This window comes from Sinocyclocheilus grahami, unplaced genomic scaffold, assembly GCF_001515645.1.
Source record: "Sinocyclocheilus grahami isolate Dianchi unplaced genomic scaffold, SAMN03320097.WGS_v1.1 scaffold304.1, whole genome shotgun sequence".
NCBI lineage: Eukaryota > Metazoa > Chordata > Actinopteri > Cypriniformes > Cyprinidae > Sinocyclocheilus > Sinocyclocheilus grahami.
The window spans coordinates 403172-418279 of record NW_015505483.1 but is presented as its reverse complement, the minus strand read 5'-3'; the positions used below and the strand labels follow the sequence as shown (position 1 = coordinate 418279).

At 37.1% G+C, this 15108-nt stretch overlaps 1 protein-coding gene across 1 annotated transcript; it reads right to left on the bottom strand.

The window, feature by feature from the left end:
* Positions 1–3885: 3885 nt before the first annotated feature.
* Positions 3886–13311, bottom strand: LOC107601360 (lactase-phlorizin hydrolase-like). Its single transcript, XM_016293523.1, has 17 exons — positions 13269–13311; positions 12602–12672; positions 12420–12503; positions 12069–12168; positions 11890–11974; positions 11117–11807; positions 10394–11039; positions 7615–9171; positions 7160–7428; positions 6516–6806; positions 6239–6437; positions 5946–6148; positions 5767–5873; positions 5540–5671; positions 5220–5443; positions 4410–4658; positions 3886–4100 (listed from the first exon to the last, which is right to left on the bottom strand). The coding sequence occupies exons 1-17, from the start codon at positions 13309–13311 to the stop codon at positions 3886–3888; spliced, it is 5166 nt and encodes a 1721-aa protein (XP_016149009.1).
* Between the last annotated feature and the right edge of the window lie 1797 nt (positions 13312–15108).

Sequence of the window (15108 nt, the reverse complement as noted above, 5' to 3'; positions counted from 1 at the left end):
TATATATACATTTTTTTATAATACATGCAAACTTAAACCTCAAAACCTGGAAATGGTCATGATGAGGATTTTCAAATAGGTGTGAAAAGATCCATGTGGGTGTGACTAAATACAACTAAATGCAAAATATATATATATATTTTTTGTAAAGTTATTGGAGAGTTAGTTATATGACTATATGTTTGAGCATCAGGACCACTGAGGTTTTATTTTTACTACATTTCAGCAGAAGTATTAACAGGTGAAAAATAAATGTTGTAAATTCCAGACTGAATGTACATTTTCTATTATTACTGTTTCTGTTTTTAGTTATTAGGAAATACCCTGAGGTATGTCAATTTTTTTTTAGATAATTGACTTAGACAAGGTTTTTGTGAAGTGAGACGTCTCCATCTAGTGGATAACAGATAGTAGCAACTAAGAGACCAAGTCCATTAAAGTGATTAAATGCATGTAAACATTAAAATTAGTTTGAATAAATTCAATAATAACATTTTTGACTAATTTATAATAAATTAGTCAAAAATGTTACACACTCACACACACAAAACGTGTAAAAAAAAGTGAAAAAAATATTTATATGATCTACTAGAGGGATCTACTCTTCAAAAGTACACAAGCATGTTACTTTGAAACTTAAATGTAACGTTCCACAAACATTTGTCTAACTGAGGCCAGTGATGAGTCTGGCATTTATTATTTCTTTAGATTAGATACTTTGGATCATGCTCGATTTATGAGTCGTTGTCCACAAAAGTCAAATGCATTTCACAGTCACAACTCACAACCTGATTTGTTCTGTTAGCCTGTGCTTTCTGTTTAGCCTGACGCTGATTTGTGAGAACTAGCAAAGGTTTTTAGTCACACATCTTGATGTTAGTCGATTGCCTGCCTTGGTTTGTATACACAATCATAGATCGATGATAATGGCTACATTATAATTTAATGCAAAAAAGAAATGCATTCATAAAGATGCATGATCTAGTTTACTGGGATCTGAAGAAGATTCTTTGATTTATTAGTAAATTCAAAGGCAAACAAACATTTAGTTTGTGTCCAAATGACAGCAAGCACATGCAAAATATTATGCAACAGGGCAAAATACACTGTAGTCCCTAGTTAACCAGTATTCATCCACAGGCCTTATCAAAAAGGTTGCTCTAGGGACAGTGTGATATAGCTACTAAAAATGCACAAAACATAACTGTACCAGCTTATTCCCTTCTGTACCCTCCATTTGTAATTACGTAAAAAATGTTGTCTACAGACAAAAGTCTCCACAGTATCCATAGTGCCACCAAAGTCTCTGAACTGCAGTACTGTATTGTATGACTTGTATGTATGTGTAAACATGTTAAGCTCTGATTAAATAATACAAGTTTGTACTTTCTATAAAGATTTGCATTAAATACAAAAATAAATCTTTGTGGTAGGCTATATAAAGTCAAGTCATATAATGCAGTGATAACGAGCCCATCAGAAAAAAACAAAACCTCCCTCTATCCACTGGTGACGCTGCTGGACAGTCTAAAATGAATGGTTTACAGTACACATTATTTGATGTACTTTGTAATATTTGTATTGTTTTGTTTAATTTTTGCACTGTTGATTATTCTCTTATCCAAAGTTTTGAGAAGAGCCGCATCCTTTGAGAAAATACCTGTGTCCTGCACAGATGCTGTGTGGTCAACAACAACAACAACAACACCACCACCACATTAAAAAAATAGCATTCACATTTACAGGGGTAGCCTATTTTGTAATGTTTCACTCACAGGAAATTGAACAGGAACTCTGAATTTTTTTTTTTAACAGTTTCGTTGCTTCTCTCGCTGCAAAATATCTTCGAATAGGCTAGGGTGCCCAAACTCGGTCCTGGAGGGCCGGTGTCCTGCAGAGTTTAGCTCCAACTTGCCTCAACACACCTGCCTTCAAGTTTCTAGTATGCCTAGTAAGAGCTTGATTAGCTGCTTCAGGTGTGTTTAATTGGGGTTGGAGCTAAACTCTTCAGGACACCGGCCCTCCAGGACAGAGTTTGAGTACCCCTGGGCTACACAGTGATGTTGATTCATCCAAGTGAATCGAAAGATTCATTCACTGATCCGTTCATTGACTTTTTCAGAAGGTCACGTCGCTAAGCCAGGAGGTGGCGAGCAGTGCTATGCTATTTGTTCAAAACAACGAGTCGTTCAAAACCGAGACATCTTACTTAAAACGTGTATTTACAGATTATATGAATTGTTATTCAAAACTTAATTTTATTCTACAGACTCTTTCACAAACCTGCAGAAACGTCAAATGTCAGCAGACAAAACTCCTTAAAGCACATCAGCCTACTGTAGAAACCTTTGGACTTTCTTTAGAGTAGAGAGAAGATTGGGTCATAGGAACAAATATCTTTTCAGGAATAGCTGTAACGTTTTTTTTTTTTTCCAGAAACACCAATGACACACCTTATTAAAACATCTCTAATTGACAGACTCTCTATAATTGTTAATTTGAACAACACATATGGAGGTTAAAGCACATCAGCCTACTGTAGAAACCTTTGGACTTTCTTTAGAGTAGAGAGAAGATTGGGTCATAGGAACAAATATCTTTTCAGGAATAGATGTAACGTTTTTTTTTTTTCCAGAAACACCAATGACACACCTTATTAAAACATCTCTAATTGACAGACTCTCTATAATTGTTAATTTGAACAACACATATGGAGGTAACGGACTTGTAAGCACAACGCCTTCCACTGAAACTCTAATTTAGAGTCTCTAAAAGATGAAGTTGGATTGCCAAAGTAATTCAAACTCGGGTATTTAATTGGTTTCTTGGGCCTAGTATAACTCAACTTCTTCTGGCCATCATAGAAATAAACAGTGGCATTGTTGCCCTCATTCTCACTATCACAGCTCACTGTGGCTGATAAAAACACATGGTTTCATAATTCAATAATAAAAGACTGTACCCAGCGATACAGAGCAATATGTAAAAAATAGCAGATTTCAGCAGGACAGTTTCTGAGAGTGGCCTGAAGAGGCAAATGTTGTGTCACTCAACCTGTTTGTTCTGCCTGTAAAATCAGACCTCTCTCTAAACATATACCCTATGGACTAAATAACATGGACGTAATTTTGATAAATAAAACCAGTCACAGCAATCTTGTACTGAAACTCGGTTTTAAGTGAACTTTGCCTTGAGAGAAACTGCATTGATCATATTAATCTGTATTATCTGAAGATATCAAATCTGTCTGAGGATGTCAAATCTGTTTTTCTTTTTTATTATACCTGTTATCTCGGTGTGTGTTTGCAAGGCTTTCATAAAACTCCACACAGGGGTCACTATGCATAGATATCATAGAGTAGATCAGGGTAATAACTCACAGAAAAATATCATTGTTAAGATAAACAGCAAATGTATGAGTTTACTTAAAGTCATTGCACCACTTATACAAATCTTTACAATCTTAATATCCCATTACAGTGATCTTTTATCCACCCTCTGTCACCTTTAACATTTTGTGCATCTCTGTGCATATGCTTATCTTATGAAATTACATCACACAGGATCATTTATGTTCTGTATTTTTTCTTCTGATAGCATCAGCAAAGACTCAGTGGGCGTTGGTTCAATGTTGTTTACACTGTGATATGTATGATCAGGTAAAAAGGGACTTAACAACTGAAATACTTTATTCTTTTGACTTTCTATTTTAAAATCAGCATGTACAGAAATAACTTTCATATGCAAAGCATTAAAACACACACATAACGTAACAATCTACTGTGTGCATTTAAATAGACTGACAATGAATTGCATATACATGTGACAAACATTAACTCATGCACTTGATAAATGTAATATATATTGGTAAAGCAGGTGTTATGTTCAGAACTTGTCTTTTTTCTCAAGGTCAATGTGTTCCTCTACAGGACGTTTTTGTTTCTTAGATGTTTTGACAATTCCATACACCAAGAGGACAACAGCGACTGCTGCAATAACAGTGAGACTGAAGAGGACATTGAGAGCCAGTGTAGCATCAGGAGCTGAAACTTCCAAACCTAAGAAACTAACCAACAGTTCCTCACCAGGAGGAGTAGTACCTGCAAACAAGAAAAGATGTTGGATGGATGGACTGATGGACATTTTTGTTTCTTAGATGTTTTGACAATTCCATACACCAAGAGGACAACAGCGACTGCTGCAATAACAGTGAGACTGAAGAGGACATTGAGAGCCAGTGTAGCATCAGGAGCTGAAACTTCCAAACCTAAGAAACTAACCAACAGTTCCTCACCAGGAGGAGTAGTACCTGCAAACAAGAAAAGATGTTGGATGGATGAATTAATGAATGGATGGATACAGACTACAATGCAAAGGGTACAACTACATATAGATAAGTAAATAAGTACCGGGGATGTCAATACCAGGTTCATGGATCTGACATTCATGTGGAATTTCTCCTGGGCTTATGAAGCCATTGCAGTTGATTATTGTAGCATAGTGCCAGACAGATTTCTTAGGAATACGTGGTAAAGAAGGATCTGATCGATTTACATAGAAAAGACCAAATCTTTCATCATAACCCATCGTCCATTCCAGATTGTCCATTAGTGACCAGGCAGCATAGCCGCGCATGTCCACACCATCCAGCAAATACGCTAAGAATAAAAAGACAAATTATTCAATTAGCACAAATGCATTTTTACCAATAGTCTAAAATTGATGCATGAAAAAAGCATAAATTAATGAATGGATGGATACAGACTACAATGCAAAGGGTACAACTACATATAGATAAGTAAATAAGTACCGGGGATGTCAACACCAGGTTCATGGATCTGACATTCATGTGGAATTTCTCCTGGGTTTATGAAGCCATTGCAGTTGATTATTGTAGCATAGTGCCAGACAGATTTCTTAGGAATACGTGGTAAAGAAGGATCTGATCGATTTACATAGAAAAAGCCAAATTTTTCATCAAAACCCGTCGCCCATTCCAGATTGTCCATTAGTGTCCAGGCAGCGTAGCCACGGATGTCTATTCCATCCAGCAAATATGCTAAATAATGAGATGACATTTTATGCAATTATCATAAATGAATTTTTACCAAAGTACTAGTCTAAAAAACAAACAACAATAATATTAAAACGCATGGAAAAGCATCACAGAAATCTGTTGCATAATGCTGTCCTCTCTGAGGAAAACAAAATCTCTTTACCTTTTAGGGCCTGATTGATATAGTTATCATAGTAGTGGATTCGGTGAACATCATTCAGATTCATTGACTCTCGTTCTGATACTCCATTCTCTGTAATGTAAATAGGAGGGTCTCCATATTCCTCCTTAATGAAATTCAAAATGTTTCTGAATCCTACAGGAGTTACTTTCAACCAGAAGGATCCAGAATCCAGCCATGTACGATCCGCAACTGTTCCTGCACCCCTGGAATAGATGGCAACATAATAAATATTGATGCATGTTTTAAATAAATTGGGCCTGAAACAGTATGACTATGTTTAGTAAAACTTTAAAGGCTACCTGTCTGCATCATAATGCTCGAGGTTCTTGTAGTCCATGTTATAGGCTAAGACAGTGGTGTAGTGGTTGAATCCAAAATAATCATGAGTTCCCTTAATCCTTGCTACTTCTGCCGGGGTAAATTCTGGAAGCCTGTTAGATGTAAAATGCAAAAACATTCATAAGCATTTGACAAAACTTTGAATTCCTCACAAATTCCAAAAAAAAAAAAAAGATAATACCTTTACCTTGATTGTGGTCGGCCAGCCGCTAAACTTCTCTCTCGAATTATGTTCTTCATTAAATCGCTATAATCTCCATTGAACACGGGATGAGCAAACCAACCAATCTGGAACTGTTTCGAGAGATGAAAAATAAATGTAAATTCTGTCATGGATGCAGAAATGGTTGAACTACAAAACTGTACCTGAACTACACGAACAGCAGCGTCCACGTCTTCTTGTTTGTATGGGTTTCTTGGCTCCGCCCAGTCAGAGTTTATCGTGATGCCAACGATGCCACCGTGTTTTGCACGATACTTGTCATTATACACATGCCAGGCCTCAGCATGAGCCTTGATGAGGTTGTGTGCCACAATATATGGTGCAGTGCCTGGTCTGAAACTTATTCCTGGACAGAAATAAAACCGTAAATTACTTTATTAATGTCAAAATCATGTTTTACAAAGAATAAGAGGATCATTTTCAGTGCAAATGACACCTGGTGCTGCACTTCCATAGCCATGTCCTATCATTGCAACATTGTAGGGTTCATTTATAGTGATCCAGAACTTTACTTTGTCTCCCAGACTGTTGAATACAACATCAGAATAGTCTCTGAACCTCTCGACAATGGTGTCATTTTCCCAGCCACCAACATCCTGAAGTGCTTGTGGGAGATCCCAGTGGTATAAAGTCACCTGCCAATTCAAAATGATTCATAGAAATGAGTTGAAATCCTTTAGGCTACAAGAGCAATTTTATTCAATATATTTTACCTGTGGCTTGATATTGGCTGCCAAAAGAGCATCTACAAGTCTATGATAGTAGTTGAGTCCAGCTTCATTAATTTTCCTGGTCGTTCCATCTGGCATAATTCTGGGCCATGAAATAGAAAACCGATAGTGGTTTACCCTCAGTGTTTTGAGACTATTGATATCCTCAGTGATCTTGTTGTAGCTGTCACAGGCAATGTCACCATTTTCATCCTGCGATATCTTTAAAGCAGTATGAGCAAATTTGTCCCAAATGCTGAGACCTTTTCCATCGGCTCTCCAGGCGCCCTCTATCTGTGGTGTTGGAGAATAACATAGTTCCTCAGAGCAAATACAATAGGATGAAACATTTCACACACTACATTTCAGCTCTTATTAATTTGCAACTACATGTCAACCTCAGAGTATTAGAAGACTTAATTGGTTAGGGTTAGTAGAACAATGAGACATGTACTTGCAAATATACTTACAGTCAGTAGACGTCTGTTTGGGAACCATCAAAATAAAGTATTAGCAGATATTGAGCAGACAGTCTACTAATACTTTAATAACTGGTAGTTGACATGTAGTTGTAATGTTACTTAGAGTCAGCAGAATGACTAAGCTGGACTATCAAAATAAAGTGTGTTTGTTAAAATGGACTGTACCTGATAGGCAGCAGTTGCTGTGCTCCATATAAATCCTTCTGGGAAATGTCCATATAACATTTCTTCCTCTGTTGGCAATGGAAAGCCATTATTTCTCATTATATCAAAGTAGAGGTGAGCAGAGCGCTTTGGAGTTCTTGGCCGACTTGAATGTTTAAAGTTCACATAGTGAAGTCCATAGCCAACAGTGTAGCCTTTTAGCCACTCGAAGGAGTCCATTAGAGAGGAAGCAATGTAACCCTTGACACGTACTCCATCCAGATTGTGCGCTAAAAAGAGAATACATGTAAATGTGTGTCAGGTTCAACAATTTGCAGAGTAACACTATTACAAACTTTGGGCTGCATTCACTATTAATAATAGTAGTTACTTATCTAAAATGTAGATTCTGTAGTAGTTTTAAAAACAAATTTTTCTTTGGATTTTATGCACAAATATGTGCCGTTAGTGAATACCTTTAAGAGCCTCATCAACGTAGGTCTTCAGGAAGAATATTCGATCAGTGTCATCAACTGTTACAGCAGTGCCTGTAGCTACACCATTTTCCGTAATATAAATCTCAGGGTCTCCATACTCTTCCTTTAACCAGTTAAGAAGTCTCCTGAGTCCCCAAGCAACAGCCTTCTGCTCATTAACAGCTGTATTTTCAGAGCCATCTGCATTGTCCTTTTCAACATCCTGATCAGTTTCATAAGACTCAATATTGAGTCTGCTGGTCACATGACGCACGACTTTGGTAGTGTATGTATTAATGCACAATACATCAGCTGTTCCTTGGATAAAGGCTTTGTCTTCATCAGTAAAAGAAGGCAACCGGGAATTTGGCAAGCCTTGAAGTTCACTTTTATTGCCAACCTGCCACTTCATGGCATCAGGGTAATCGCCATTTTTAAAGATGGGGTGTGCAAACCAGCCTAGCTGGAACTGAAGGGCTCGATCAGCAGCCACCATCTCTCGAGGAACATTGATGTCTAGGGGTTCTGCCCATTCAGCGTTCAGACTAATGGATACCAGACCTCCTTGCGATGCCCTGTATTTCTCATCATAAGTGTGATATACTTGTGCATGAGCTTTCAGGAGGTTGTGTGCAACCCTGTATGGAGCATCTCCGGGTTGCTTCACGTTAGGTGGAATCTGGCCCAGTCCATATCCCGACCACGCAATTGTCTGGGGTTCATTAAATGTGATCCAAAACTTCACCCTGTCTCCAAATGTTGCATAGCAAAAGTCACAATATTCATTGAATATATTAATCATTTCGGGGTTGTCCCAACCATTGATGTGCTGCAAAGCCTGGGGCAGGTCCCAGTGGTAGAGAGTCACCATGGGTGTGATATTGTTTGCTATGAGACCATCTATAAGCCTGTTGTAATAGTCCACCCCCTTCTGGTTATGAGAAGATTTATAGCCGTTGGGAAAAATTCGAGACCATGACAAGGATAATCTGTACGTTTTCACTTTTAGGGCTCTCAACATGTGTAGATCCTCATCTATTTTGTTGTAACTGTCACATGCAACATCACCATTGTCATTGTTTGGGATATTACCAGGTTTTTGAGTGAAAGTATCCCAAACACTTGGTCCTTTTCCATCTGCATTCCAGCCACCTTCTACCTGATATGCTGAAGACGAGACACCCCAATGGAATCCCTCTGGAAATGTTCCGTAGTGATAAAGCTGTCTCTCAAACTTGGTCTGAGGGGAAAACTTTTCCCAAACAACCTTGGATTTTGAAGGAACTTCAGATGGCGGCAGACTAGGAAGTCTTGTGATTCCAATTTTATTTCCATACATTTGCATCTTAGCCTTTGTCGCAGTCTCAGCAAATCCGTTTCTCTCAATCACCTTTGAGTAGTAATATGCTGATGCTTTGGGGGTTCTAGGTCTGTCAGGATCTTCAAAGTCCACATAGTGCAATCCAAATCTTTGACTGTAGCCTTGAGGACCCTCAAATCCATCCATTAGAGACTGGACTGTAAACCTCTGGATGTAAATTTCATCTAAATGCACAGCTTTTGGACAGAAAGAAGTTAGTGAACTTTAGATAGTGATTTTTTAATTACATAATCTGATATTAAGGTTTGGGAAATATTTTGTTATATTGGGAGAAGACTGTGTTAAATTTGTCTGTGACAAATCCATTAAAGGGTTAGTTCACCCAAAAATGAAAATTAACCCATGTTTTACTCAACCTCAAAGCATCCTAGGTGTATATGATTTTCTTCTTTCAGACGAATGCAATCGGAGTTATATTAAACATTTTCCTTGCTCTTCCAAGCATTAGAATGGGAGTAGGCGGGTGTTTTTGTTCAACAGTTCAAAAGTAGTCAAATAAAGCGCAAGCATCCATAATAAAATATGCCTCACACATGCTTCCACGTTTGTCACTAATTACTGGAGTTATGCTACACATACATCATACGTCATCTGCCCGAACGACTTCCACCTTCGACAGTTTACAGAAGTGAGAAAGTTGTTTATATCATTTTAAATATGGATATTTTTCTTACAAAAATGCATCGATTCACTACAGGAGGCCTTTATTCACCCCCTGGAGCCATGTGAGGCACATTTTATTATGGATGCACACACTTTATTTCACGTCTTCTGGACTGTTGAACAAAAACACCTGCCTACTCCCATTCTAATGCTTGGAAGAGACGGGATCATTTTTAACATAACTCTGATTGGATACGTCTGAAAGAAGAAAGTCATATACACCTAGGATGCTTTGAGGGTGCTTAACACTTTAAGGCTATTGCTTTCCCCAAATTTGTTCATAGCATGCTGCACTGATATTGGTGACCTAAAACCAAGATCCATAAAATGATTGCAGAGTTTAAAATGTTTATATATTTTCAGTCTCCTGAAGTATTCATTTTTGAGAGACTCATTTGACTGTTGACTAACTAGGAAATTCTTGAAAAGTAGAAGTAGGTGTACATTGGTCCTGTTTCCATGCAAAAGAGAAGTTTGCCCCAGGCTATCATTAAAGTATGGCCAACAATCATTTATTTTTGTAAGATCTCATACCTTATACATGGCTTCCTAGAAAATGTATTTTTGGCCTGGAAATTAATACTGTATAATGGATATTTCAAATATAAAAACTTTAGAATCTGCAATAGAAATTAAAGTAAAATCTGCAATTCACACAGACTGACCTGCTATCTCTAAAAAGACTAACAGAGTCTTAGTTTTAAACATTGACCACAATTCTCTTAAGATGTTTACCTTTCATTGCCTCATTAATGTAGGCTTTGAGATAGTCGACACGCTCAGTGTCATTGAACACATCACTATTGTATTCAGTTGGCATTCCATTTCCTGTGACGTAGATGGGCACCTTTGTGATGGACGTGTACTCTAAAGAGATGTAGTTCAATAATCTTCGAAGACCCCACGGAACAGACTGGATCTGGTCAGAAGCTGTGGGGGGCCATGTGGGGTCAATATGAGTCTGGAAGTCCCCGACATTATTTGGTCCAACATCACAACTATTCAAGCTCTCACTAATCAGTCGGGAAGTGTGGTGGTTAAGTCCAAAGAAATCAGCTGTGCCTTGAATTCTTTGTTTCTCAGCCTCAGTAAAAACAGGGAGTCTAGCCAGCTCTTTACCACATGAACCTTTCTTTTTCTCAATTTGTTCCTTTAACACAGTTGAATAGTCTCCATCTACAAATATGGGATGAGCAAACCAGCCAAGCATGAAGTTTAGATAACGCTCAGCTGCTGCTACATCCTGATCACTTGAGGGATTCCTCGGCTCTGCCCAATCAGAGTTAAGAGCAATGCCCACTTTTCCACCCTGCAGTTTTCTGTAATTATCATTATAAATATGCCAGGCTTCAGCATGAGATTTTATAATATTGTGCGTCACCTGCAAAAGCAAACAAAGAATTGTCACTTTCTAAAATCATAAAAATATATGGTACTTCCTCAGATTGACAGACACACCTTGTAAGATGTGATTATTGGGTCTTTCACTCTTGGGGGATGTTCCCCTGTTCCATACCCCAAGTTGCTCACTACCCACGGGCTGCCGAAGGTGATCCATGTTTTGACTCTGTCTCCATAATGTGAGAAGCAGAAACCAGAAAATTCTCTAAAAGGTTCCACAATAGAGTCATTTTCCCAGCCGCCTGAGTCCTGCAGAGCTTGGGGAAGGTCCCAGTGATGCAGGGCAACAGTGGGCTCGATGCCGGATTGTAGGAGTGTATCAATCATCTTGTCATAATAAGCAACACCTTTTTCAATCAAACTTTCTTTGCGTCCGGTGGAGAAAATGCGAGCCCAGGAAATTGAGAACTGATAATTAGGTGCCATCATGCCCCTAAGCAGATACACATCATAGTCCACCTTGTGATAACTATCACAGGCCAAATCAGTGGTCTGGTTTTCAAAGACATGACCCTCATGGCTAAATCGGTCCCATATTGTCTCGCCCTTCCCGTGTTCAGTCCATCCACCCTCCACTTTGAAACTTTCACTGGAGACGGACCAGTCAAAATGAACTGGGAACGAGCCACTCAAGAACTGATCACGCTCAGCTTCAGTTTGACTTCTGAATTTCTCCCAGATCTTTTGGTATGAGAATGCAGAAGCTGATTTCTGATGTGAGACTGTCTTAGTATTTTCCATCTGCAAACTAAATGAGAACATACTTGTTATGCTGACTATTACATAACTATTATATACTGATATTTGTACCTTATTGGTCTCAGCTTTACCTTTTGAGTGTTTCTTCCTGATCTAGCTTCTCAAAAAGGTGTGTGATGTCACAGCCCATGATGTGAAGATCTTTATTCTGTAAAACTGGCAAATAATAGGTTAGTATCTGGTATTTTAATTCCATAAACAGCATCTTTGACATTTGACACATCACTTAAAGAAATATGACAACTTTTACCTCCAAAAACTGCATGAAGTGGTTCGAAATGATCTTCATATCCATCACAGTCTTTGACTGTCAGCTGATACATTAGGATGGGTTTTTGACCACTGCCAATCTGAAACAAGAGTGTCAAGTGTCATTCCAGTGTCCTGAAATATTCTGTCACATCAACCATTTAAGCAGTCTAGAATATTAAATCGCAGCGAGTTAAGTCTTATGAAATCTGATGATTATTCAATGGGCTGTTCTGCTGTAAAGACAGGGGCGCGGGAAGATGTTTTCGGTTGGGGGTGCTGTGTGTGTCCGTGTTGGGGGGGTTTGGGAAGATGATTATATATTACTTCAAGAGCCACAATAAATCATTACCTGAAGCTTCCTCAATTCCTCCGTTAGAAGTGTCTCCAATTTGCAGTTGTACTGCAGATGCAGAGAGATGAAATCCACATATGCCTGAAGACGAGATAAGAGAAGTAAGAGAAGAGAAGATAAATTACATAACATTAACTATTCACCAGTATTATATATGATGATCTGTCTTGAACACTTACCATGATTTTTGGCCCCATTTGATAAATGGAGTTAATATCACTGGCTCTGATGCCAAGAGACAAACGAAGTGCTGAGAGAAAAAAATAATCAGTCTGAACGACACCATAAAAAAAAAAAAGATGTTCAAAGCTCTTTATAAGTACTACTGCTAATCTAAGGGGGAGGCATACATATCAGTGTCACAATCATGCAGTTTAACTTTAATCTAACTAGTGATACAATTTATGGCAGTCGTTAAGTTTATCATATGGACCAGTGGTCGTGAAACTATGGCTCGTGATCCACACATGGCTCTTTGACAAAAATTTAACTGAAAAAGCATTCAATTAATTTTTTTCATACAAATTACCCTTTAAATGATGATATTGGCCTGTTGCACCTTCAGAGATCTTGACCTTCTTGACTGTATTCAACAACCAAAAAAAAAATCCTATAAATGTTATAATTTTGACAATCTGTTGAACTGATATTCCATTCATCATATTAAAAACTTTTTTAATTTTAACTAATTTTAATTCCCGATAAAGGAAATTTTGGCTGTGTATATTTAATATTTGTATTATTATTCGCAGGCTTTATTTTGCACCCTGCTATTATTCACTGATAATCTTGCTTGTGTTCAGTCAAAAAAAAAGCAAAAAAAAACACACACACATACACACATACACACAGCACATTTAGATGTCAGGCAGACACCAGTGATTCTCATGTGTACAACATATGTACACAATACATATGGTAACACTATTTTGATGGTCCCTTTTGAACATTCTGTTGACAATAAGTAACTTTGCACTTACGTGTCAACAAACTCTCAGTAAAGTATTAATATGCTGTCTGATTAATATCTGTTAACTCTTTATAGTGATAGTCTCCCAACAGATAATCTACTGACTATAAGTAACTTTGCAAGTATATGTCAACTTATGCTAACCCTAACCCTACCAATCTACTTATACTGTACTAACACTCTATGTAGGTGCAACGTTACTTATAGTCAACAGAATCTGTTAAAGGGACCATCAAAGTAAAGTGAAACAATACATATTGTTCAGTTGTTAGGGTCAGTAATTTTTTTAATGTTTTTGAAAGAAGTCTCTTGTGCTCACCAAGGCTGCATTTATTTGATAATACAGTAAAAAAGAAGCAATATTGTGAAATATTATTACAATTTAGGGCTGTCAAGCAATTAACATTTGTAATCAAATTAATTACACAAAGTGGCGATTAATTCATCTAATCAATTGTAAATTAATCACACATCAAATTTGGCAGAGAAATTATGCCCAAAAGGTAAAGTCATTATTGTGTTAAATGACAAAAGTCATATGCATGACAAACAGTAGCTTTAGGAAGATATATTTTATTTCATTCAACAGAATTGATTACACATAAACTTTTAGGGTACAATGGCCATGATTGCCAATGGCCTTTTTTTCCCCAGAAGTTGCAGTTCTGTCATCATTTACTATGTTATTTCAAACATGTATGACTTTCTTCACACCAAATAAAAGAAGACATTTTTGAACAATGTTCCACAGAAGAAATAAAGTCATCAGAATTTATTTTTTGGTGAACTTTGGTGTCGTTGTTTTTTTTCCATGTTGATATCAACAAATGGAATGTATTTTATTTCTCTTTGCTTTTTATATCAATATGGTAAATTTAATAATAAGTTAAAAAAAGTTAGGTAAAAAGTAATCTAAAAAAAATAAAAAATACATTGCCTAATATGTGTAACCTAGATTGTCACTAACTAATTTTTTTTTATAATGTAATCTGTAATAAGTAATTGACTACAATTTGTAAGTAATCTACCCAGCTCTGTCAGTCACTTTCACTTTCCAGTCACTTTTTCCAAAATTCCTACTCAAAAATTCAGTGTCAGCAAAACCCAAACATTTAAATCAAGCAGACAGTCAGAGCCTGTAAATTTAATTGGCTAAATAACAGTAACCCTCTGTCAGAACCTTGTTTGCTGTTGATAGAGCTCAGAGCTGTCAAAGAGACAAGAGTGATTTCTCAAGACTTCTATTTCAGTGATAACATAGGGACATGTTATGTGTGGTATTCCATTAAAAATAAATAAATAAATAAATAATTGAAAGGACAATGCTTGTGGTGTGTGGCATTGGAAAAAAACAGGAAGATGTGGCACAGCAGTCAAAGATGTCAATCTAAAACATATTTGTTTCTTATTGGAACAGATTTGGAGACATTTAGCTATACATCACTTGTTCTGCAGTGAATGGGTGCCGTCAAAATGAGAGTTCAAACTGCTGATAAAAAACATCACAATAATCCACAAAAACATATCTAATTTGTGTGTTGAGTAAACAAGCAAAGTGCATGTAATTGTAAGTTTGAAAAGATGCATCCGTGTGGCTGTGACTGAATGCAACCAAATATTAGTATTTTAAAAACATAATTGGTTATTCTGAGTAGTTACAGGTTATTGAAGAATAAGTAAATAAAAAAAAATAAAAATAAAAAAATATATATATAT

What these genes read in the sequence shown, in the direction of transcription:
- LOC107601360 (XM_016293523.1), bottom strand. Translation starts at nt 13,311, where the DNA reads ATGAGAATCACTGGTGTCTGCCTGACATCTAAATGTGCTGTGT. An exon ending in ACTTCATGCAGTTTTTGGAG is followed by an intron (nt 11,975 to 12,068) that starts GTAAAAGTTGTC and finishes ATTATTTGCCAG; the next exon opens with TTTTACAGAATAAAGATCTT. An exon ending in CATTAATGAGGCAATGAAAG is followed by an intron (nt 9,172 to 10,393) that starts GTAAACATCTTA and finishes TCTGTCCAAAAG; the next exon opens with CTGTGCATTTAGATGAAATT.